Source organism: Plecotus auritus (genome assembly GCF_963455305.1).
Source record: "Plecotus auritus genome assembly, chromosome: 4".
Lineage (NCBI taxonomy): Eukaryota > Metazoa > Chordata > Mammalia > Chiroptera > Vespertilionidae > Plecotus > Plecotus auritus.
In genome coordinates, this window is record NC_137775.1 from 165,951,893 (window position 1) to 165,976,897 (window position 25,005).

Genomic DNA, 25,005 nt, shown 5'->3' on the forward strand with positions numbered 1-25,005 from the left:
TCTCAGGTATTTGTGTTTTTATAAAATTTGCCAAAAGATGCCCTCCCTTAAAAATTTACTAGACACGTGACTATTAACTGGATCATGCAAAGTACATGGATTGTATTCATTTACAAAATGTAATTTTTGTTTTCCAGTATCTCTTTAAATTGTTCAGAGGATCTAATTTCTCCTCTACTGTGGGAGGAAAACTCAGGTGGGGGGATGTCTTCTCTGGTAATGCTTAGGTAAGGAAAAGTTATATAGTCACTTTAAGTTTCGCAGGTGAGTGTCCATTCAAAAGTTGGACTTCCAGGGCAAATAATTCAAGCTGGATTTAAAATAGAGGATCCTCCCCTCTTCCCTTGCTCAAGTCAGCTGCAGACTGGAAGCATGCAGTGGGGGAAGGTGCGTACCCTTCTTCTCGCACTCAGCGCTTCGATTCCTTTTTATCCATCTTACGAATGGCAGTTTCCGGCCCCTGCAGAGCTGGTGCGAGGGAAAGGAAGGAGAGACCAGCCGAGAAGGTGAGGTCCATCTTCCAGGAATCTAGCTGGGCCACCTTCTGGAGGTGGTAGATGTTGAAAGCACTGTCACCCAATAAGTGCACAGAAATAGTGAAAATAACTGTAGTTTAGTGATGACAAAATCAAATGCAGCAGTTAAAATTCTTTTAGAAGGGCAGGTCAGAGAAGTGGAGGGTTCTGTTTTAGATCTAGTCACGGGCTGGAACAGGTAGTTCTAAGAGAAGTCCTGGATAAAACTGCCTCAGTGGAAACTGAGAGGGTACTCTGCAAACACAGTGACCATATATGGCGGGCTGCCCATTCCCCTCTGGGCCAAACTTGTTATATGTTTACTAGTGGCCCGGTGCACGAAATTTGTGCACATTAAAAGGGGGACCCAAAGTCAAGTCCCCGCTTACCCACATGCACCTCAAAATCGTGTGAGACCCAGACCCTGCCGCCCACCCCCCCCGCCCCCCGCATTGGGCTAGATCCAGACCCGGCCAGTCCCACCCTTGTCAAGCCCCGCTGAGCAGGGGGCATAGCCTCAGGTCCCCTGGTCCTGTGCTAGGACGGGGGCGGGCCTGAGGTCCCCCAGATGGGGCGGGGGGCATGCCTTGAGGTGTCCCGTCAAGCCCGGCTAGGTGGGAGACACGGCCTGAGATCCCCTGTCAAGCCCCGCCAGGCAGGGGGTGCACAGCCTCAGGTCCCCCGTCAAGCCCCACTGGGTGGGAGGGCGCAGCCTGAGTTCCCCCGACCCAGCACTGGGGGTGCACCTTAAGGTCTTCCGTCAAGCCCAGCTGGGTGGGGAGCATGGCCTGAGGTCCCCTGTCAAGCTCTGCCAGGCAGGGGGTGCAGCCTCAGGTCCCCTGGCCCGGTGCTGGGGTGGGGGGTGTGGCCTAAGGTCCCCCGGCCTGGTGCTGGGGTGGAGGGCGTGGCCTGAAGTCCTCTGTCAAGCCCTACCTGGTGGGGGGCGCAGCCTGAGGTCCCCCAGCCTGGTGCTGGAGTGGGGGGAGCAGCCTGAGGTCTCCTAGCCCAGCACCAGAACAGGAAGCGCACCTTGAGGTCCCCTGTCAAGCCCCTTTGGGTGTGGGGTGTGGCCTGAGGTCCCCTGTCAAGCCCTATGGGGGCAGGGGAGGACGTAGCCTCAGGTCCCTGCTGATTGCTCATTAAGGCTCTTTAAGGGAAGTTGGCTTCAACTGTGGGTACAGCCATCTTTGTGATAGAGTGATGGTCAATTAGCATATTCCCTCTTTATTAGATAGGTTTTATTTATTTTTATTTTTCAACTACAGTTGACATTCAATATTATATTAGTTTCAGGCGTACAGACAGCACAGTGCTTAGTCATTTACAGAACTTACGAAGTGGTCCCCTGGATAAGTCTCTATGTTAGAAGTTTATTATTTAGCTTTTCACTCGCCTTTGATTTATCTGAAATTTAACATACAGGCACATACACACAAACACTCAACACACAAGCTCAAATTTGTGCTTGTACGAAACTGATAGCGTTTGGTCCCAATATTTTTATTAAATAGTCCATTATTTCACCACCAGTTGGTACTGCCCCATCTGTCATTACAGATGCTGTTTGTAAGTACGTTTGTTTCTAGGCTCTCCATTATATTTCATTGGTCTAATTGTCTCTCTATGCATCAGTATCACCGTGCTTCAATTATAGTTTGCTTGGATATCTGATAGGGTAAGTACCCCTTCTTCACCATCTCTTCTTTCCTTTTCATTTTTTCCACTTTTTTCTAAGGTTCACTTGCTGTTTATTCTATACAAATTCTGTGAAAATAATGTTTTAATTGCATTAAATTTATAGATCAATTCAGGAAGAATTGCCATCCTTGTGGGAGTGAATCTTTCTATCCATGAACATAGCAAAGCTTGCCATTTATTTAAATTTAAGTCCTTTCACTTCAATAAGGTTATTATTTTCTCAATAATGATCTTATGTACATCCTGAAAAATGAATAAGAAAAACACAAAAATCCCAATGAAATGTGCATAGAGGCTATGAATAGACAGTTTATACAAGTGGAAATCTTGTTGCCGGTAAACATAGGCAAAGACGCTCAACTTTACTGGTAACCAGGGGGATGCAAACTAAATCAAAACATCTTTTCATACCATCTAATTGGCAAACACTAATGTGTTTGACAGTATGCAGGGTTGGAAGTATTTAAACTGTACCGATGTACATATAAATTGATATAGGCACAGATGAGTATAATTTTATATAGTTAAAAATGTTCCATATACTACTACCCAGTAATTCTATTTCTCTCTCTCAAGAAACTCCTGCACAATTTGAAAGGTACTTGTTATTAGAAAAAAGCTAAAAAAACTTAACTTTCTTTAGCAGAGGAATGCTTAAGCTGAAGCTTAATTATGCAATGTCGTTCTATTTAGCAGTTGAAATAAAAAAAAAATCAGTTCCCCACTCCAAACATAATGTGACTGATCAAAACAGATTGCAAAAGTGAGATACCACTTACACAGTTTTTAAGAACATATAATGATAGTATATGTTGTTTGTGGATAAATATATGAGTAATAAAAGAACAAAAGTTTACAATGGCAAAAATCAACTTTGGTAGTTATCTCTGTGGAGACAGAAAGGGATGGAAGAAAGGAGAAATGGGCTGGGTTTTTAATGTAAAATTTTATCTTGGAAGAAAGAAAACTAAAGCAAGCCTGGTGACAGTTTCTGCAGAGTCAGAGACCTCCGCTTGCTCGCACTGTCACGTAGCTTTTGAGGTAATGGAATTTGGGCGGCTCTGAGGGCCAACTGGTATCCTGCAGGGAGTAGCAAAGCCCAGCAGATGGAGCCACAATGGTGACACCCAGGATCCTCCAACCTAACAACAGGCGCTGGGAGGCAGTTTAACTTTATTTGGAAAGAAATAAGGAATATGAGGTCTTGTCACCAGGATTCGTGAAATTATTCTCCAATGAGGGATAATGAAAGGAGACAATCGCACAGACTGAGAGAACAGAAAAAAACGATTAATACTGACTGGTACTGTGTCCCTCAGCAATCCTGGCTTCAGGATTATCTTTTCTGGGGGCCTGGCCTGGCCTCGCTGGCCAGGTACCATTTCTTGTGGCCAACTCCCACTTTCTGTTCACATTGTTATTCTATCTCCTCTCTTCATCCCATTCTTGGTGCACACCAATCCATGTCTCTTTTGCCTACTGGTGAAATCTGGAAAGTCCTTGTTTTTTATTAAACAGTACAAATTAAAATTTTTAGTGCATTCACTTGCAACCATTCCAGACTACTTCTGGAGACCATCTTGCATGAATTAAAAGGTTCATGAAAGGCCTTCTCTCATTTAAAGTTACTTTGTCTCAGAAATAATTTACCCTGCTCCTGTAGAATGAAAATTACTGCAAAAAAAAATAAAAATGGGGGGTGGGGGTGGCGGTGGGGTAATATAGTTTACAGAACGTAAAGAAAATCTTTTAGAGAAACAGATCATGTTTTTGGCTGGAAAGACTTTATATTGTAAGACTGTCAATTCTTCCTAAATTGATGTCTACACCAAAATAAGTTCCAGATGAGTCCAATATTAAACATTTTAAAAATCTATGATAAAACTAAATTTTAATTAATTTGGATAGTTTTGCAACCTCTGAGAGGAGTAGGACATTCTAATATTAAAACACACACACACACACACACACACACACAAACTTGTTTGGCCTTGCCCAGTGTGGGTGAGTTGGTTGGATATTGTCCCATGCACCAAAGGGTTGCTGGTTCGATTCCTGGTCAGGGCACATGACTGGATTGCAGGCTCGATCCCTGCAGGAGGCATCGATGTTAAGCTCTCACATCGATGCTAAGCTCTCACATCGATGTTTCTCTCTCTTTCCCTCTTTAGCATCATTGTATTTAAGAAATGCAAGTAAACTGCTTTAAAATTTTATAACAATTATGAAAACACAGGGTTACACCTTAATTTAATGAAGGTCTCATATATATGTAAACAAAACAGAAAAGCTTCAATGTATAAAAGGACAAAAATTTGGATATTTAGCCAAAGAAGAAATACCACTTGTTAATAATTACAGAAAAAATGTTCAAAATCTAAAAGTTAAATGAATTCACATTTAAAAAGAAAAAAAGACCATTTTTTTTTTACTTCTACACTAACAAAGCATTTTAAAAAATCTATAACCACACACTGGTGAGTGAAATAGCACTCTTCCATATCAATGAAAGAGATATAAACATAACATTTGGCAATTATTCATTAAGCCCCTTACAATAGTTCATGGTTCATCTTAATGACTCTATTTTGGGGGTAATTTATGCCAAAGAAATAATCCTGAAATTTACCTATGAATTTATTAATTGTAGCATTAGTCATGTACCCAATAGTTAGGAAAACTTACTCTATGGAATATTACGTAGTTGTTTTTAAATGATATTTAAAATGATTATATGACAACATGGAAATGCTTATAATAGTAAACAAAAGGCAGTGTTGGTCAATAAAAATATTAAAATATGGCTAACTGAATTGTTAACTAGGAAAACAAACAGTCATACACAATGAGATGTCACTACACACCCACGAGATGGATTAAAATGAAATAGACTGAAAATACCAAATGTTGACAAGAATATGGCACAATAAGAACCCTCACTCATGGTTTATGGGAGTGGAAACTGGTAAAACACCTTTTTTTATATCCTCTAAGGCTGTCCAATGCCCCAGCAGTTCCTCTCATAGGTGTGGGACTCAGGGAAACCCTGCCAAATGTCCCAGGGTTCGAGAATCTACAAGAACGCTCTGGCAGCAGTATTTGGAATAACCTGAAACTAGAAATGTCCAGCACCAGTAGGATGGATGAATTATGGGTTACTCGTGCTATGAAGTAGAACACAATAAAATGAACAAATGAGAGTTAAACATCACGATACAAATTATTTTCACAAATATAATGTTGAGTGAAAGAAGCAAGTCATAAAAGAATGTGCTTATTAATCCATTTTTATAAAGTTAAAAAATGAATGAAATCAAACTATTTTATTTAAAGATATAAACAAAGGTGGTAACTATAAAGAATTACAAAGACATGATTATCATGAGTCAGGAAAATAATTATCTCTGGCAAGAAGGAGGAGTTGAATAGAGAAAGATAGATAGGAAAGGGATTCTCTGGGTCTGATAGTGTTTTATTTCTTCTTCTTTTTTTATCTTTTAGTGTTTGATTTCTTGACCTGGGATATGATTACATGGGAGATGGTTTTATTTACAATATTTTTAAACTGCACATATGTATTTTTATAAATTATTTAATGCATGTTATATGTTATGGGTTGAATTGTGTGCTCTCTCCCCACCCCCGTCAAAAAGAAGGTATATGGAAGTCCTGATCCCTAATACTGCAGTATGTGAAGATAGGGTTGCTGCAGATGTAATTAGTTAAGACAGATAGGAGCAAGATGGGCCCCTATTGCAGTAGGACTTGTGTCCTTATAAGAAGACAGGCCTGTGAAGACAGAGACACAGAACACCATGTGAAGATGGAGGCAGATCTTGGAGTGACATCTACAAGCCAACGAACACCAAGGATTGCCTGCCATCACCACAAGCTAGGAGAAGGCATGAGACAGATTCTCCCTAAAGCCCTCAGAAGGAGCCAGGAAGAGCCAGCCCTGCCCATATCTTAATTTCAAACTTCTAGCCTCCAGAACTATGAAATAAGCCACCTAGTGTGTGGTACTTTGTCACAACAGTTCTAGGACACTAATGCATTGTATTTCTGCATTAACAATATATTTTTAAAAATTCCCCCAAATCTAGAATTAAAAAGTAGTCAAATCATCCCACTTTACATATTCCCTGGGAATATAAAGCATTCAAAGACACAATCCAAATACTATAAAAATAAGGACCCTCTGTTCAGAAAGGCAAACTGTGCAGCCTGTCTAGTTGTACCAAGAGGTCAAGGATCAATTACAAATGTCCAAGTACATTTAAAAATAAAGAATGTGGTTTGTTCCGATTTGGCCCGTAAAATTTTCATCCTGACCCTTGGATTCCCTTCCTTACTGGAAACTCTCCAGCATTTCCGGTGACCCTGAGTAAGGCTTCTGGGAAGACAGTCTTATTCATTGCTTTGCACTCCAGAGAGAAGAAGGGCTGACCTGAAAGGAGACCTGACCCGGGACTTCCCTGGGGCAGAATACTGATGAACGCAGATGGCTCCGGGCACGACAATCTTTGGTTATAATTCCGCTTTCTGCTAGTTGGGCTACTGACAGTCTCAGAGTTTATGGAACAATGTGCCCTCAGAAACCTCACGGGGGGTTGATTTTGTATAGAATACCGAGCACACTTGTAGGAGTCTTGCTTTTCTCAAATATGTTCTATCTATATGATCAGAGAATGCCATAAAAAAGGGCCTAGAGGAGCAATATTTGGAGAACAGATATTTTAAAATTAACAAAAATGCAACATGATTTCTATACTACTTTCAAGTTTTCAATATCAAGAGTAAAGTACGGAAAATTTTTCTAGAAAAATAACTAAGTGGAAAGAATAGAACAGTGGTAAGAGATTTTGAAGTCAGGCTGTCTGGTTTTTTTATTATTATTATTGATTAAGGTATTACAAATGTGTCCTTATCACCCCCATTGTCCCCCCACCACCCCAGTCCTGCCCTCACCCTCACCCCCTGCTGTCTGCGTCCATCGCTTATGCTTATATGCTTGCATACAAGTCCTTTGGTTGACCAGGCTGTGTTTTCCAACCTCTTTACTTCTTAGCTTGGTGTGGTTATTAGCCTAAGTACAAATTTCTTTAGCTATAAAATCAGGGTAAAAATTGTACCTACTGCACTAACTGGTTTGGCTCAGTGGATAGAGCATCGGCCTGTGTGGAATGAAAGGCCCCAGGTTCGATTCCAGTCAAGGGCATGTACTTTGGTTGCGGGCACGTCCCCAGTAGGAGGTGTGCAGGAGGCGGCTGATCAATGTTTCTCTCTCATCAATGTTTCTAATTCTCTATCCCTCTCCCTTCCTCTCTGTAAAAAACCAATAAAATATATATATTTTAAAAATTGTACCTACTGCAAAGAAATACTAGGAAGATTCGATAAGGCGACATATGAAAAGCTTTTAGCTCATAATGTTGCCCATGTTAAGTGCTTAATAAATATTTGTTGCTGGCATAATAATAATAAATATCTCAAGATTTATACTTAAAGTAGCTATATAAATTTCCAGTAGAATCGATAATATAATAGGCCCCAAAGGGTCATTTGGTTCACCCCCTTAAATTAGGCAGAGAAGGAAAATTTCAGCTTTTCAAGTTGACCATTCTAGTTCTTAACATTTCCTATCAGAAAAGTAAAACTCACATCAGTTTCCTGGCCTGTTACATAAGTGGGTTGAATTAAATAATTCCTAAGGAGTTTTCCAAGTACTAAAAATTTATTTCTAACAGCCATTGTCTTTCTTTTTTTAAAATATATTTTGTTGATTTTAAGAGAGAGGAAGGGAGAGGTATAGAAACATTTATGAGAGAGAAACATCAGTCAGCTGCCTCCTGCATGCCCCCAACAGGGGACCAAGCCGGAAACCCAGGCATGTGACTTGACTGGGAATCTACCGGTGGCCTGGTTCTTATGTGGATGCTCAACTACCAAACCTCACCACTGGGCTTGTCTTTCTTCCAATGGGTATTTCCATTATACTACTGGCTTCCACCCCTTTCGATGGAAAACATGACGTTAAGGCTAGTTTGGAGGTCAAAGTATTTGTGGTGGTTGTTCCCCCCCCCCCCCCCCCACTGTATTCCAAGGGAGCCTCACAGCCTTGGGCGGCTCTAGTACTGTCTGTCAAACACGCCACTAAAGTTTGCCTGGACCAAACTTTCAGGCTTTTCTGCTTGGAAAGAAGAAAAACATGATTTTGTGAAACATTAAAAGAAACTGATGATTTTTAAAACTACTTGTATGAGCTTCAAAGATTGCGGTATAAACTTTCAATGATGTTTGCTATTTTATTGATAAAAAGTGATTAGTTATAGGAACCACTTTGTATTTCCCAACCTACCTAAAAGTAAGAACTAAAACTCAACAACCTGAAATCCTTTGCTCTCCACTCCCCTCCCCCACCACCCTTACGCCCCACCCTAGTGCATTTGCTGCTTGTCCAGCAGATGGCGCTGTTGTGTCAAAGGAGTGGCTTCCATGGGGCCCAGAAAGAGAATTGGGACACAAGGGGTAATGTATGGCAGTCAGAGGTTAAAAGGAAAAGTCCTGTTTAATGAACCTTGGGTATAAGGTCAAAATAAATTTAAATAACCGGCTTCCTCAATCTCCCTTCCTAGGGGCGAACGTGAACATGAAGACCAACAACCAGGATGAAGAGACCCCCTTGCACACAGCCGCCCACTTCGGCCTCTCGGAGCTGGTGGCCTTCTACGTGGAGCACGGGGCCGTAGTGGACAGCGTGAACGCCCACATGGAGACGCCCCTGGCGATCGCCACCTACTGGGCCCTCCGCTTTAAGGAGCAGGAGTATAGCAGGGAGCATCACCTCATCTGCCGCATGCTGCTCGACTACCATGCGGAGGTCAACGCCAGGGATGATGACTTCAAGTCTCCGCTCCACAAGGCAGCCTGGAACTGTGACCACGTGCTCATGCACATGATGCTGGAAGCGGGCGCTGAGGCCAACCTCATGGACATCAATGGCTGTGCGGCCATCCAGTACGTGCTGAAGGTCACCTCCGTGCGGCCTGCCGCCCAGCCTGAGATCTGCTACCAGCTACTACTGAACCATGGGGCTGCTCGAATATACCCTCCACAGTTCCATAAGGTGAGGCTGTGTCTCCCCCAAGCGACTCAAGCTTGAGGCTTGCATCTTTGGGTTAACTACTTCTGATCCTCTACCTGGCTTTCCGTTTGCACATGTAATGAGAGCAGGCAATGAGCAGAAGAGGGGCAGATAATCTTCCATGTCTTGGGTGAACACCAGTGAACTGGCAGTAGCTTCTGGAGGGACTGAATTGAGAAAGATCAGAAGCCACTTTAAGTCTGCAGGAGAGGTGAATGGGGTCAGACAGGCGTACACTTGCTATCTCTTGAGCAGAATGTCTGATCTAAAGATGACTGAAACTGCTTTGGAATTAATTGGCATGAATGGGCCACTCAGTTTTGCATTTAGTGAAAGCTAATGTTTATTGAGTACTAATAATTATATTCATTATATATAGTGAATTGTATTTATTAAGCACACTGTTATAAGCATTTTGCATTTTTAAATTTAATTCTTATCACAACCTTATGAGAGAAACAATAATATGATCCTTACTCTATAAAGGAAGAAACGGAGGCACAGAGTAGTTAAGCAATTTGCCTGATCTCACACAGTGGCAGTGCCAGGATTCAACCTTACATCATTTGGTCTAGTGTCTATTCTTGCAATATCACACTGCATAGCCTTTATTTTTAAAAAATATCTATTGATAATCTCCAATGGGCTAGCAGGGGCCAGATGTTAACAATGCTGATATGACTAAGACACAGTACCTACTTTCAGGTAGCTTAGAATCTAGTGGGAGAGACAAACACATAAAGAGACAATTTTAATATGCCATGGTAAATGACCATAGAGGAGTTAGGTTGATGACAGTAATTAACTTGGAAACCAAAATGCATTTCACCTTAAAATCAATCACATAACACCATACCTAGGATCTCACTCATTCTAAAAAAATTAACAAGAAGCAGAGGAGTTTCAGGTATAAAGCAACTAAATAATGTAGGACCACAGAAAGCCAGCTGACAGTCTTACTAAGTTCACAGCCAAGTTCTACTTCCTGCATTGGTAAAGTATCAGGGACTGATCTGAAGTCCTGCACTGTGAGGCTTAATTGGAAGAAAAGTTCCACTAAAGAATTTAAGGGGAGTGTACCCAGTCAGGGAAAATTCCACATGGACAACCCAGGGAATGTTCAGCTGTAGATATGATGTCAGTGAATTTTTTGATCTCATAAGGGATTTGTTTCTTGTCAGTATTTCAATGGACAATTAAATAATTTTCCCTTTAGAATTATATGTAATACTCACAATGTTCTAGAACTTAATAATTTTTCATAGAAAATTTCAAATGATTATGATGGAAACGAATAAAAAAGTAAAAATAATGTTATGATAATGTCCTTTGTTGAGTTCTCAATTGGCTTTTTACATATTTCATTTTATTTTTATAATAACCTCTGAGATAGGCATGGGCATTACCTTCATTTAAAAGGTAATAGCATTGAGATATTTTCCTAAAGTTACAGAGAGTAAGTGGTCAAGTTTATTCATTTTATTTTAAAAAATATTTACTGAGTACCTACTATGTGCCAGGCATTGTTCTAGGAGCTGTAGATAAAGCAATAAACAACAGCAGTAACAACAACAAAAAAAGGCCTTCATGGAATATACTCTCCTTTAGGGAGACAGGAAAAACAAAACAAAATAACAAACAAATAAATATACTCTGATCTGTTCGGTGCTATGGAGAAAAAAAAAGCAAGGTAAAGAAAATAAAAGAATGTCCTGACATCTCCACCTGTGTGTTTACATATATGCTGTTTTACAAAGGTGATTAGAGAAAGTAAGGACAGGGAGGAGAAAGTCATGTGACTACCTGAACTAGGGGAAGACCAGCCGAGGTATAAGGAAAAGCAGATGCAAAGATCCTGAGGTAGGAGAAAGCTAAGCATGTTTGAGGAAAAGCAGGAAGCCAGAGTGGCTGGAGTGGAGTGAGTAAGAGGAAGAGAAGTCAGAGAGGTGTACATGAGGGTGGTTTACAGACCATATTTATGGCCTCGTAGGCCATGGTTATGTCCTTGGTTTTTCACTCTGAAGGAGAGAGGAAGCCACTGAAGAATTTTGAGCTGGGAAGCATAGTCTGATTTATATTCCATAAGGACCCTTTTGACAGCCTGTTGGAGAATAGCTCTAGGGGGGCAAAGGTATTGCAATAATCTAGATAAGAGATGAGGGTGGCTTAGACCCACAGTGGAAATGGTGAATGTGCTAAGAAATGGTCAGATTCAGGGCAGGTTTTGAAGAGGGAGTCAATGAGTTTTGCTGGTTGATTATTTGTGGGCCGTCAGGAATAGAGAGGAGTCAAGGATAACTTCAAGGATTTTGCCCAAGTAATAGAAAGAATCAAGGGACCATTTCCTGAGATAGAAGCAAGGCAGGTGGAGCTGAATTTGAAGAGAGGATCAGGGTTCTGCTTTGCTTGAGATACCTACTATTCATCTAGGTGGAGATGTCAGGTAGGCAGTTTGATGTAGGAATCTGGTGTTCAGGGAAAGGTCCTGACCAGAGGTACAAACTTGGGAGTCTTCATCATGACTATGGTATAGGAAGCCAGATGCAGTGAACAAATGATGGCTATATGTATTGTTATTACTACATGTCCACTGAGTAGTAGAATCAGTGCTCCTGGGTTTGGTTTACTCACACGGGCCTTTCCAACCAGGAGAGACAAAATATGAGACTGTCTAGAGACTAAATTATTCTGAAACTCACTGCTGATTGATTATGGATGAAACAGGTCTCTGAGAAACTAAAAGACCCTCTCCTCATTCTCCCTCAAGAGCCAGATTAGGGAGAATGAGCCTTTAAACAGAGTTTCTGTCCTCCAGAAAGAAGTCTTGTGAATGTGAGGAAGGCCCCAGATCCTCTTCACAAAAGCAGTCCTCTGAGAGGGACCAACGAGAAGGATTAGGGGCAGCAGCTTAGTAACCAGGGGCATGAGTTTTGGCTTGGCCATTACTAGCTGTATGGTTTCTGAACAAGCTCCTCAATCTCTTTAGATCCCAATGTTCTCATCTGAAAAATGAAGGTAAAAATATCAACTTTTCAGGAAGTCTAAGGAGTATGTGAGTCAATCATGGACATCATTGACCCTGGTAATGCTGCTCAACAAAATTGTTTCCTTTCCTCCTCTTCCCAAAGTGAACACTTGGTCCAGTGAAAGAGTCTTTCCTTTAGTCTTGATGGCTCCTCTAGCCTGTAAAATAGGCACACAGTTATGTGTGCCAAGGAACACTTTATCCATCATTAGCATGTTCTTATTCAGTTCTGTTTTGCTCCTCTGAGTTCCTCTAGTTTGGCCATACACTAAAGTGATTTAGGATAGAGTTGGCCACTGGTGGATGACTGGTATTATAAACATTTTGTCCTTACCCAACAGAACTGGCCCCCTTCCAAAGGAAAACTGAAGAAAAACTATTCAATTTACTGGTACTATGCAGATTCTTCACAGTGATTTAGAACAACTACTAACCAGCCCAACTTTCCAAAGAGAAAGTCATCTTTACAACAAGTAATTGACTGACTCATTTATACAGAAGATAAAATGATTTGTTCTCTTGTGGATGGGGAATTCTGTTTCCTTATTTACAAGGAACAAGGTCAGAGAGCTGAAGATGCTGTCTTCCAAATACAAAGCACATTTGCAGAGGGTGTATTTCACCGAAAGCCAATGTATAAATTACATAAGGTGGGGGAAAGAATTATATGGTCTGCAATTGCTTTCCAGGGTACAAAAGGACATTTGATTTTTTTCCTCTCAGCATAATTCAAAAAGCAGTGACACCCCAGGGATCCAAGATTGGGTTTTCTGGTAGGGCAAGAAAGACATTTTTCTAGTGGAGGGAAAGGTATGTGAGGGTTTGGGGAGGTAAGGATGATTTCTGCTGTTGAACAGTGCTGTATATGATGCCCAGGGTACAAGACATCTCTTTAATTATAAAGTACCTTTCTGCACACAAATATATTAACATAAAAAGGCAGAAGTAGCTTTAGAATTTTTTTTCCTGAAGTGACTTAAGAGGTGCCACTTGCCTTGGAAGGATGATAGGAGATTTATCTTGAATCTGTTCTATAATCTATGTTTTTAGGTGTAGAATGATGAGGCAAAAGTATCTAAAATTCTCTCCAGTTGCCACCACTGAAGAAAGAGCTTTTTTGACCAATTGTTCTTCCATGAAGTGAAAGGTAAAGAATTTTGTTTACTTTATCTTATCTGGGCAAATCCTGAACTTCTTAACTCCAGAGATTAAAAAGCAACAATGGAAAATGGAGCTTCAGGAAAAAAGCAAACCCTAACTGAAAGAGTAAAGTTTTCTTACAGCTGTCCGTTTTATCTTAAAACTCCAAGGTCTTCCCCCTTCGCCGGTGGTGGGAACAAGACCCTTGGACCTGTCTCAGGAAAATAGCACTGAGTTAAGAGCAGATAAAGCAAATAGTGCTCTGACAGATAAGAAAAGCAGGACAGGAGATTACAGGATGGGACTGTTGACTGAAAACTTAGGCCCTGTCATTAAACATGTTATTAACGAGCCCTGTTGGAATGTCCTGGCGGCTTTGTCCTCTCTTCCCCCTCACATGTGTAACCCCCCGATGTATAGTTTTTGCCTATATATACTTGTAAGACTGTCTGCTCGGGGCGCTACTCCTCGCTCGCGTGAGTCAGGAGTTGAGCCCCAGCGCGCTGGAATAAAGCCTCTTGCTGTTTGCATCAAGTGACGCCTCCTGCGGATGATTGGGGTTGCCGCCGATCCGTGAGATAGAGTAAGGGTCCCTTTGGGGGTCTTACATTTTTGGGGGCTCGTCCGGGATCTGACGACCCCCCTCATCCGCGGAGTCGACCTTGGAGGTAAGAAGGGGTACCCCGAGGTTGTCTGTCTTTGTCTTGTGTTTTGCTAGTGAGTCTGGTCCTGTGTGCGCGCTTTCGGTTTTGCAGCCGTTCGGCGACTCGTGAGAGTGGCCGAACAGTGGTTGGTAGACGTGCCTGGAGGGCCACAGGTTGCAGCCCTGGGGGACGCCCCAAGGGTGGAGGAGAGCCAGGGACGCCTGGTAGTCTCCTACTGTAAGGGCGCTGATCGGGTTCTACTGTTGGATCAGAGATTGTCAAAATCACGCCCGTCTGATTCTGTTGCGTGTTTGTGGCGGACAAGGTGGAGTAAGTGGGTCCTTGTGTCTGTAATATTTTTGTTATTTGTGTTTCTGACGACGTACGAACTGACGATGGGACAGACTATGACAACCCCTCTTAGTCTGACCTTAGACCATTGGACTGAAGTTAAGGGAAGAGGTCGCGACCTATCAGTTGAGATCAAGAAAGGTCCATGGCGGACCTTCTGCTCCTCAGAATGGCCTGCTTTTAATATAGGATGGCCAACAGAAGGAACCTTTGACCTATCTGTTATTTTTGCTGTTAAGGAAATTGTTTTTCAGAAAGAACCTGGAGCCCATCCGGATCAGCAGCCCTACATCGTGGTCTGGCAGGACCTGGTGCAAAATCCACCCCCCTGGGTTCGACCTTGGGTTGTAAAACCCAAGCCCCGGCCGGCCACTCAAGTTCTAGCCATCCAATCTCCCAGTTCTGGGGAGAAATCCAGTCACTCGGACCCCCCCAAGAAGATTTATCCAGAAATCCAGTCTGACCTCCTTCTCCTTGACTCACCTCCCCCGTATCCTCCTGCCCCGGTTCCAGTAGGGGGTCGGGAAGAGCCAGAAGCACCGCTGGCTCCTGCAGCTGCCCCCTCTGCTCCCCCTAACGAGTCTCTGCCGGGGCCTGCACAGGGCACCAGGAGCCGCCGCGGAATGACTCCCGACACCACCGTCGCCCTCCCCCTGAGGGCTTACGGGCCCCCGCCAGCGGCAACGGATGGTGGACCGGCTCCTCTTCAGCCCCTCCAGTACTGGCCTTTTTCCTCCGCAGATCTGTATAATTGGAAGACTAATCATCCTCCCTTTTCAGAGGACCCCCAGCGCTTAACCGGGCTGGTGGAGTCTTTGATGTTCTCTCATCAGCCCACCTGGGATGATTGCCAGCAGCTACTGCAGACCCTTTTCACTACTGAGGAGAGGGAGAGGATTTTATTGGAGGCAAGGAAGAATGTACCAGGAGCAGATGGACGACCCACCCAGCTCCCTAACATCATCGAGATTGCCTTCCCCCTCTCCAGACCTGACTGGGATTTCAACACGGCAGAAGGTAGGGAGCAACTGACAGTCTATCGCCAGACTCTAGTGGCCGGCCTCCGTGGGGCAGCGAGACGCCCCACTAATTTGGCTAAGGTAAGAGAGGTTATCCAGGGGGCCACGGAACCCCCGTCAGTATTTCTTGAACGCTTAATGGAAGCTTTCAGGCGCTACACCCCGTTTGACCCTACCTCTGAGGGGCAAAGGGCTTCCGTGGCCATGGCTTTCATAGGGCAGTCAGCAATAGATATTAAAAGAAAGTTGCAGAGAATAGAAGGGTTACAAGACTATACCCTGCAGGATTTAGTTAAGGAGGCAGAGAAAGTATATCATAAGAGGGAAACTGAGGAGGAAAAAGAACAAAGAAAAGAAAAGGAAAGAGAGGAAAGAGAAAGCAAAAGGGATCGCAGACAGGAGAAGAACCTGACACGGATTTTGGCCGCAGTAGTAGGTGAGAGAGGCCAGGAACAGACCCAGGGCAGGGCTAAAAAGTCAGGTAACCTGGGCAACCGCACCCCATTAGACAAAGACCAGTGTGCCTACTGCAAAGAAAAAGGTCACTGGGCTAGAGAGTGCCCTAAGAAGAAGAAGAACGGGTCCTCCAAGAAAGTGTTAGCTCTGGAGGAAGAAGAAGACTAGCGGGGACGGGGCTCGGAACCCCTCCCCGAGCCTAGGGTAACACTAAAGGTGGAGGGGAAGCCAGTTGAGTTCCTAGTAGACACTGGGGCTCAACACTCGGTCCTACTCAAACCGTCTGGACCCGTCTCCCACAAGAAATCGTGGGTCATAGGAGCCACAGGGCACCAACAGTACTCATGGACTACCCGAAGAACGGTAGACTTAGGAACGGGACGGGTAACCCACTCGTTTCTAGTCATCCCCGAGTGCCCTGCGCCCCTACTTGGGAGAGATCTCCTAACCAAAATGGGAGCCCAGATTACCTTCACCCCTGATGGCCCGGAGGTGACCCAAAGCAAGAGAATGACTACCACCCTGACCATACGCCTAGATGATGAACACAGACTTTTTGAGGAACAGGGAGCAGAGAAAAGTCACATAAATGACTGGCTGAACAGGTATCCGGGAGCGTGGGCCGAGACAGCTGGAACAGGACTAGCTGCAGAAAGGCCGCCTGTAGTCATAGAGCTTAAGGCCACTTCGACTCCTGTGGCTGTACGCCAATACCCCATGACTAAGGAGGCCCGGGAAGGAATTAGGCCCCATATCCAGCGCCTCCTTCAGCAGGGCATCCTAGTGAAGTGTCAGTCGCCATGGAACACTCCCCTGTTACCTGTTAAGAAGCCTGGCACAGGAGACTATCGCCCAGTACAGGACTTAAGGGAAGTGAACAAGCGGGTACAGGACATCCACCCCACTGTACCTAACCCTTACAGCTTGTTGAGCTCTCTCCCCCCGGATCACATTTGGTATACTGTCTTGGATTTAAAGGATGCTTTCTTCTGCCTACGACTACACCCTTCCAGCCAGAACATCTTTGCATTCGAGTGGAGGGACCCTGACTCTGGGACCACAGGACAACTGACTTGGACCCGGCTACCCCAGGGGTTCAAGAATTCTCCGACCCTCTTCGATGAAGCTCTTCACCAAGATTTAGCCCACTTCCGTGCCAGCCATCCCCAGGTAACACTTCTGCAGTATGTAGATGACTTACTACTGGCCGGGGCCACTGAGGAAGAGTGCCAACGAGGCACGGGACTACTGCTAGAAGAACTCGCCCGCTTAGGATATCGGGCCTCCGCCAAGAAGGCCCAGATCTGCCAAAAGGAGGTAACGTACCTGGGGTATGCCCTCAAAGGGGGGCAGAGATGGCTAACGGAGGCCAGAAAACAAACTGTGACTCAGATACCCGTTCCTCGCTCACCCCGCCAGGTGCGAGAATTTTTAGGGACTGCGGGGTTTTGCCGCTTGTGGATCCCCGGGTTCGCTACCCTGGCAGCTCCCCTCTATCCTCTGACTAGAGAGGGTGCCCCGTTTGAGTGGGGTGACGGCCAACAGCAAGCCTTTGATGACATCAAGAAGGCTTTACTGTCAGCCCCGGCCCTGGCATTGCCGGACGTAGCAAAGCCCTTTGTCCTATTTGTGGACGAGAGAAGGGGAGTAGCCCGAGGGGTGCTGACCCAGCCTCTAGGGCCATGGAAGAGGCCAGTAGCCTACCTCTCCAAGAAGCTAGATCCCGTTGCTAGTGGTTGGCCTGCCTGTCTGAGGTCCGTGGCGGCAGTGGCAGTATTAGTGAAAGATGCTGACAAATTAACTATGGGACAGAAGCTAACGGTCGTTGCCCCCCACTCCTTGGAGAGCATCATCAGACAGCCCCCTGATCGGTGGCTGTCCAACGCCCGCATGACACACTACCAGAGTCTCCTACTGAATGAAGACAGGATCCAGTTCGGGCCGCCTGCCATCCTCAACCCAGCTACCCTACTACCTGACACGTCCACCCAGGAGAGTGTGCTGCATACCTGTCAAGAAATACTGGCAGAAGAAACGGGGACCCGAAGGGACCTCCGAGACAAGCCCTTGCCAGACGCTCAGCTGACCTGGTTCACTGATGGAAGCAGCTACATAATAGAAGGTAAAAGGGTGGCCGGGGCGGCGGTAGTGGATAATGAGCAAATTATCTGGGCAAGCAGCCTACCCGAAGGGACGTCGGCTCAGAAGGCCGAGTTACTAGCTCTGACTCAGGCTCTGCGATTGGCAGAAGGGAAGAAGATTAACATCTACACTGATAGCAGGTATGCCTTCGCTACTGCCCATGTCCACGGGGCCATCTACCGGCAGCGGGGGCTACTGACCTCGGCAGGGAAGGAAATCAAAAATAAAGAAGAAATTCTACGCCTGTTAGAGGCCATTCACCTTCCTAAGAGAGTGGCAATTATTCACTGCCCCGGACATCAGAAAGGTGGGTCCAGGGTTGCAGAAGGGAACCAAAGGGCTGACAGAGAAGCCAAGCGGGCAGCTCAGGGACTCAACGTCCTATCTTTGTCTGGGGAAAAACCGAGGTCTCACCCTGAGGATGCGGTATATCCCTCTATCAGGAACTTTGAATATTCAGAATCAGACCTTGAGGGAATGAACAGATTAGGATTTCGCCTGGAGACTCCAGAGGGGATCCGGGAAACTACAGAAGGAAAAAGAATCCTCCCTGAAAAACAGGCTATCATTTTTCTCAGACACCTTCATAAGCTAACTCATCTGGGCCCAAAACATTTAAAAACTATAGTCCAGTCTTCACCGTATTATATCATGAAACTAGGGGAGCTTGCAGATACAACTGTAAAAGAATGCAAGCCTTGCCAGATGGTGAACGCCCAGCCCAGCAAGCTATCTCGGGGCAAGCGGCTCCGAGGAGACCGCCCTGGGAGTTACTGGGAGGTAGACTTCACTGAGGTAAAGCCAGCCAGGTATGGATACAGATACTTATTAGTATTCATAGATACATTTTCAGGATGGGTTGAAGCCTTCCCTACCAAGAGGGAGACTGCTCAGGTGGTGGCCAAGAAAATACTAGAAGACATCTTCCCGAGATTCGGGGTGCCCAAGGTAATCGGGTCAGACAACGGCCCTGCGTTTGTTGCCCAGGTAAGTCAGGGACTGGCCAAAATCCTGGGGCTTGATTGGAAATTACATTGTGCTTATAGGCCCCAAAGCTCAGGACAGGTAGAGAGAATGAATAGAACTTTAAAAGAGGTCATGACTAAATTATCCTTAGAGACTGGCATAACAGACTGGACAGTCCTCCTTCCCTTTGCTTTGTTTCGGGTACGCAATACCCCTGGCTCCCTCAAGCTAACTCCTTTTGAAATTCTTTATGGGACTCACCCCCCACTCATTACCATCCAGCACCTCCCTTCCCCAGAATCTTACTCCTCTCAATCTCTGTACACCAGATTAAAAGCCCTTGAGACTGTGCAAAGGGAAGTGTGGAGTCGCTTGGCCGAGGCCTACAAGCCAGGAGAACTGCAAGTACCTCATCAGTTCCAGGTCGGAGACTCGGTGTACATTCGGCGCCACCGTGCGGCCAACTTGGAACCGAGGTGGAAAGGACCATACATAGTGCTGCTCACAACACCGACTGCAGTGAAGGTCGATGGCATCGCCGCCTGGATCCACGCTTCACATGTCAAGCCCGCGCCACCACCAGACCCAGCGTGGAAAGTGGAGAAAATGGACAACCCCCTCAAGCTCCGCATTCACCGTGTTCCTGCTCCTGTTGGCGCACCTCCCGCCGATAAGTAGTCCTAACCCTCATGCCCCCCAACGACTAACATGGCAGGTCCTCTCCCAGACTGGAGATGTAATATGGAGCACCACCAAGGAGAGCCCCCTTTGGACCTGGTGGCCGTCCTTAACCCCAGACATTTGCGCCTTAGTAGCTGGATTAGACAATTGGGATATCCCCACCGTGACCTCCGAGGAGGCTCGCAACCCTTGGGTACCCTCAGACAGGCCTTTTGGGGGAGCAGAATACCGCCTTGTCGAGGGGTATGACCCAGGCTGTAGCTACCCACGCTCCCGTGACACTTTAAGCCAGACTCCTTTCTATGTCTGCCCCCGGGATGGGAGGTCAAGGAACGAGGCAAGGAGGTGTGGAGAAAAAGACCATTATTATTGTGCAGAATGGGGCTGTGAAACTACTGGAAATACTTATTGGCATCCCACCTCCTCGTGGGATCTGATAAAGGTACAGAAAAATCTTACGGCCACCAACTGTAACAATCAAGGGTGGTGCAATCCCCTAAACATCTCCTTCACGGAGAAAGGAAGGAAATCACAGGAATGGATTAGAGGGAGAACTTGGGGAGTACGTTTCTATATGTCAAGCTATGACAATGGATTTACCTTCTCTATCAAGCTTAAGGTTGAAACCCCGGCCGCCGTCCAGGTAGGGCCTAACCTAGTACTATCTGAACGACGGTCACCAACCGCCCATATCAGACCGCCCGTTCCCCGAGTCACAACAAATAGGCCTGATAATACAGCTCAGCTCAACCCAGTTACTGGCCTCCCCAGTCCCCGGACTGCGGGCTGCAGCCGCCACCCACCGGGGCCTCCTGCTGCCTCGGTCCCCGGCCTAGTAAATACACCCGAGATACCGAGCACAGGGCAGAGACTCCTTAATCTGATACAGGGAGCTTTCAGCGCTCTCAATGCTTCCAACCCTAACCTGACAGAGTCTTGCTGGTTATGTCTAGTGTCAAGCCCTCCCTATTACGAGGGGATTGCCTTCTCAGGGACCTTTAACAATACCACCTCCCATGACTCCTGTAACTGGGGGTCGAACAGTAAACTCACCCTTACAGAAGTCTCTGGGCATGGCACTTGCTTAGGTACAGTTCCTATAAACCGTAAGCATCTGTGTAACCGGACCATAGGAAGCCCCCAAACAACTACCAACTACTATCTGGTCCCCCCCGTAGGCGGATGGTGGGCCTGCAGTACAGGGCTGACCCCATGTGTTTCCTCATCGGTGTTCAACACCGCCAAAGACTACTGTGTCCTCGTACAGCTGGTGCCCAGAGTTATCTACCATGAGGCAGGCTCTTTCGAGGCTGAGTTCGACCTACGACCCCGTAGACAGAAGAGGGAACCGGTCTCGCTCACTTTAGCCGTCCTGCTAGGTCTGGGGGTAGCGGCCGGAGTAGGAACAGGGACGGCTGCGCTCGTTCAGACTCCTCAGTATATCGAGGGGTTACGGGCAGCTGTAAATGAAGATCTAAGAGCAGTAGAGCAATCAATCACAAAATTAGAAGAGTCGCTGACCTCTTTATCCGAGGTGGTACTACAAAATAGGCGGGGCTTAGATCTCCTATTCCTCAAGGATGGTGGATTATGTGCTGCACTAAAAGAAGAATGTTGTTTTTACATAGATCACTCCGGTGTAATAAAGGATTCCATGTCCAAACTTAGAGAAAGATTAGAAACGAGACAACGAGATCGGGAGGCACATCAAGGGTGGTTTGAAAGTTGGTACAGCCGGTCCCCTTGGTTCACCACCCTCATATCCTCCCTAATGGGTCCCCTTATTATACTGCTTTTAATTCTCACTTTTGGACCCTGCATCTTAAATCGCCTAGTCACCTTCATCAGGGAGAGAATAAGTGCTGTACAGGTACTAATGCTCAGGCAGCACTACCAGTCACTCCGACAGGGAGACAGCCTTGGGGAAGAGTATGTAAAGACAGAAGTTCCATGATTAGAACTTACCAAAAAGCAAATGGGGGAATGAAAGGTAAAGAATTTTGTTTACTTTATCTTATCTGGGCAAATCCTGAACTTCTTAACTCCAGAGATTAAAAAGCAACAATGGAAAATGGAGCTTCAGGAAAAAAGCAAACCCTAACTGAAAGAGTAAAGTTTTCTTACAGCTGTCCGTTTTATCTTAAAACTCCAAGGTCTTCCCCCTTCGCCGGTGGTGGGAACAAGACCCTTGGACCTGTCTCAGGAAAATAGCACTGAGTTAAGAGCAGATAAAGCAAATAGTGCTCTGACAGATAAGAAAAGCAGGACAGGAGATTACAGGATGGGACTGTTGACTGAAAACTTAGGCCCTGTCATTAAACATGTTATTAACGAGCCCTGTTGGAATGTCCTGGCGGCTTTGTCCTCTCTTCCCCCTCACATGTGTAACCCCCCGATGTATAGTTTTTGCCTATATATACTTGTAAGACTGTCTGCTCGGGGCGCTACTCCTCGCTCGCGTGAGTCAGGAGTTGAGCCCCAGCGCGCTGGAATAAAGCCTCTTGCTGTTTGCATCAAGTGACGCCTCCTGCGGATGATTGGGGTTGCCGCCGATCCGTGAGATAGAGTAAGGGTCCCTTTGGGGGTCTTACAGAAGGATGACTAGAGACACACAGAAGGTGAAGTTCATGGGGCACCTTCTGTTTCTCAGACAGGAAGAAACAGCAGAAGCTTCTCGCTTCTAAGTCCAGACCAGTCCTTCCTCATGTGGTGGTCAAGGTTCCCAGGAGTCGGCATCTAGTGATGATTTAGAGTTTGCTGTCTCTTAAGGGTCTTTTGTGTTGTTGTTACTGCTTTGTGAAATAATTTCTGAGGCCTGAAGAAGGTGTGCCTAGCTGTCTTAATCCTGTAAGAAGCCCGACCTGCCAGTGAAGATAGCTGGAGGGTTGTCAGGCTAAAGGAGCCTTTCCTGCCGCGGGCCCTGTGTTCTGTTAGCAGAAAACTTAGCCATCTGTGTCAGCAAAACCTAATGACAGCAGTGGGAGCTTTGGAGTCTGTGCATCTAAAGACTGAAGGTTAAGAACTATTTGATTTATTTTTTTTTTACTATAATGAAAAGTGAGAAGTTATCTCCCTGTGATATATGGGAGTAGGCCAGGTGCAAATTGAAGCACCAAATGTGTGAAGTGAGGCTTCTGACCTGTGAATGAAGTCCGTTCCTGTATCCATAACTTAGTCTGAACACTTTCTAAATAGGGGCTGGAAATAGGGTTGCCAGACAAAAAACAGGATGCTCAGTTAATCTGAATTTCAGATAAAGTATAAGTAATTTTTAATATAAATGTGGACCATGCAACATTTGGGATATACTTATACTAAAAATTCTTTGTTGTCTATCTGAAATTCAAATTTAATTGGACAGCCTTTGTTATTTTTTATTTGCTAAATCTGGAAACCCTCGTTGAGAAGTAGGTAATACGTTGTAAGGGGAGAGTAACTTTCATCCACATCTGTTCTGTGTCCTCAGTGTTGGCAAGAAGGGAGAGGTAAGGAAGTCCTAGGGACAAAGTACCTGTGTTGGGGTGTGGGCACTCTGTCTTTAAATATATCCAGTGTGGCTTTCATGAAGAATGAGTGTGGCCTGGGAAATTGACGCAGAGCATAGGGCTCAGTTTTCTGAGTGGACGACTAAGCCATGTGCAGAGCCTCATTATAAACTTTCTGACTTCTTCATGCTTTTTTGTTTTTATAATTCCAGTATAAGTAGATGCTTGATTCAGGCCTTGGATTAATTTCAGCTATCATCCCTGTACTGGTAACTCTTAAATTTAAATCTTTATTTTGGGTTACTTAAATAATTACCAACATACTTCTCACCATGGCTCATCCTTTCAGAAGGGATGCGTCTGAAGGTCTTTAGAGAACAATGTGTATGGAGGTCTGAATGGATGTTATTTTTTATCACCAGCAACATCTTTGCAGTCACAAAGGTCCAACCTAAAATAATTATGGAAGACAGTCTCTCTTGTTTTAAAATGTCTCTGCAATGGGATTTGTGTCCTCAACCATTTATTTCACCAGTCATTACCTAAGGATTAAAATAAGATCATGAGAATGTAATTGAAAGAGCACTAAACTCAGATGAAGAAAACACAAGACTATGCTTCCTCTTAATTTGGACCTCTCTGGGTTTCAATTTCCTTATCTCCAAATTAGGGGGATTGGATAATCTCTAGGGTTCCTTGCAACTCTAACATTCTATGATACTATGATGGTAGTTTATAACTAGCAATTAGTCAGCCTCAAGTTTTCTCAGTCTCTTTTGCATAGAGCTACATATATGCCATCCTCATCTCAGCTACAGAAAAAAAAAAAAATCAGGCCCATTTGCCTGAGTTTTTCAAGATCAAGATCCTGGACAATTACCTGCCTACCCTGACAGTCATGTACCCAGATAGAAATCCTTTGAGTTACACTTTCTGTAGACTCAGAAATACTGTCTCTTCAGAAGTCCCATAGCAATGGATCTCCGGCTCAAGCCCACCTGCATACCCGCTATGGGTTGATGATAGTGGATTATCCTTTATTTGTTTAGACCTGGCTGAAAAAGTCATGCTCAGCAGCTTAGCCTTGTGTTCTGTGCCCAGAATATGTATGTGAATGGAACCTCTCATTAAACATGTTGTGCTTTGCTGCATCCATTTACAGCTAGGGTTCAGGATCTGGAGAAGGGGCTGCGCACAAATGAAAACACTAGACAAGAAATATGAATTTAGAAGGCATGGTGGGGGGGGGGGCGGCCAGGCTTCTAGTGGAGAAGCTCTCTGAAACCCTGGGCCTGTCAGCTTTTATTCACCTGAATACACATTTGCCCTTTAGGAATGCATACAGGCATATCAAAGGTAAAGTTTGGTAAACAGTAAAAGGATTGATTATCAGGTTGGGGAATTGCCTTCAGCCATTGAGCCCACAGCAGAGCAATATTATGCTGATCTTCAGCCCTGCTGAATATCAAAGTCCATTGGCCTTCCAATGGGTCTTTTCCATTTATGCTAACTACTGTTGGTTTTAGCCTCCAGCAGTGCTTATTTGTACCCAGCCACTGGACAGGATGATTCTAATGCTTTCACTGGTTTGGAGCTTTAATATATACATTTAGTTTCAATGGCTTATGACTGTGCTTCTTAAAGGCAGGCACAACCAAAAGCAGCTGTATGCTGGCATTGGCTTACAGTAGCTCATGAGAGCTGGTGGTTAAATTTTGTAAGCTTATTGTTAAACACAA

At 45.0% G+C, this 25,005-nt stretch overlaps 1 protein-coding gene across 1 annotated transcript in view; it reads left to right on the forward strand.

The window, feature by feature from the left end:
- Positions 1 to 25,005, forward strand: part of ASB4 (ankyrin repeat and SOCS box containing 4) — a 69,142-nt gene that overhangs the window by 39,700 nt on the left and 4,437 nt on the right. The window contains exon 3 of the mRNA XM_080663209.1: positions 8,849 to 9,339. Coding sequence (XP_080519335.1) covers positions 8,849 to 9,339 — 491 coding nt within the window. The remainder of the gene's footprint in view (positions 1 to 8,848; positions 9,340 to 25,005) is intronic.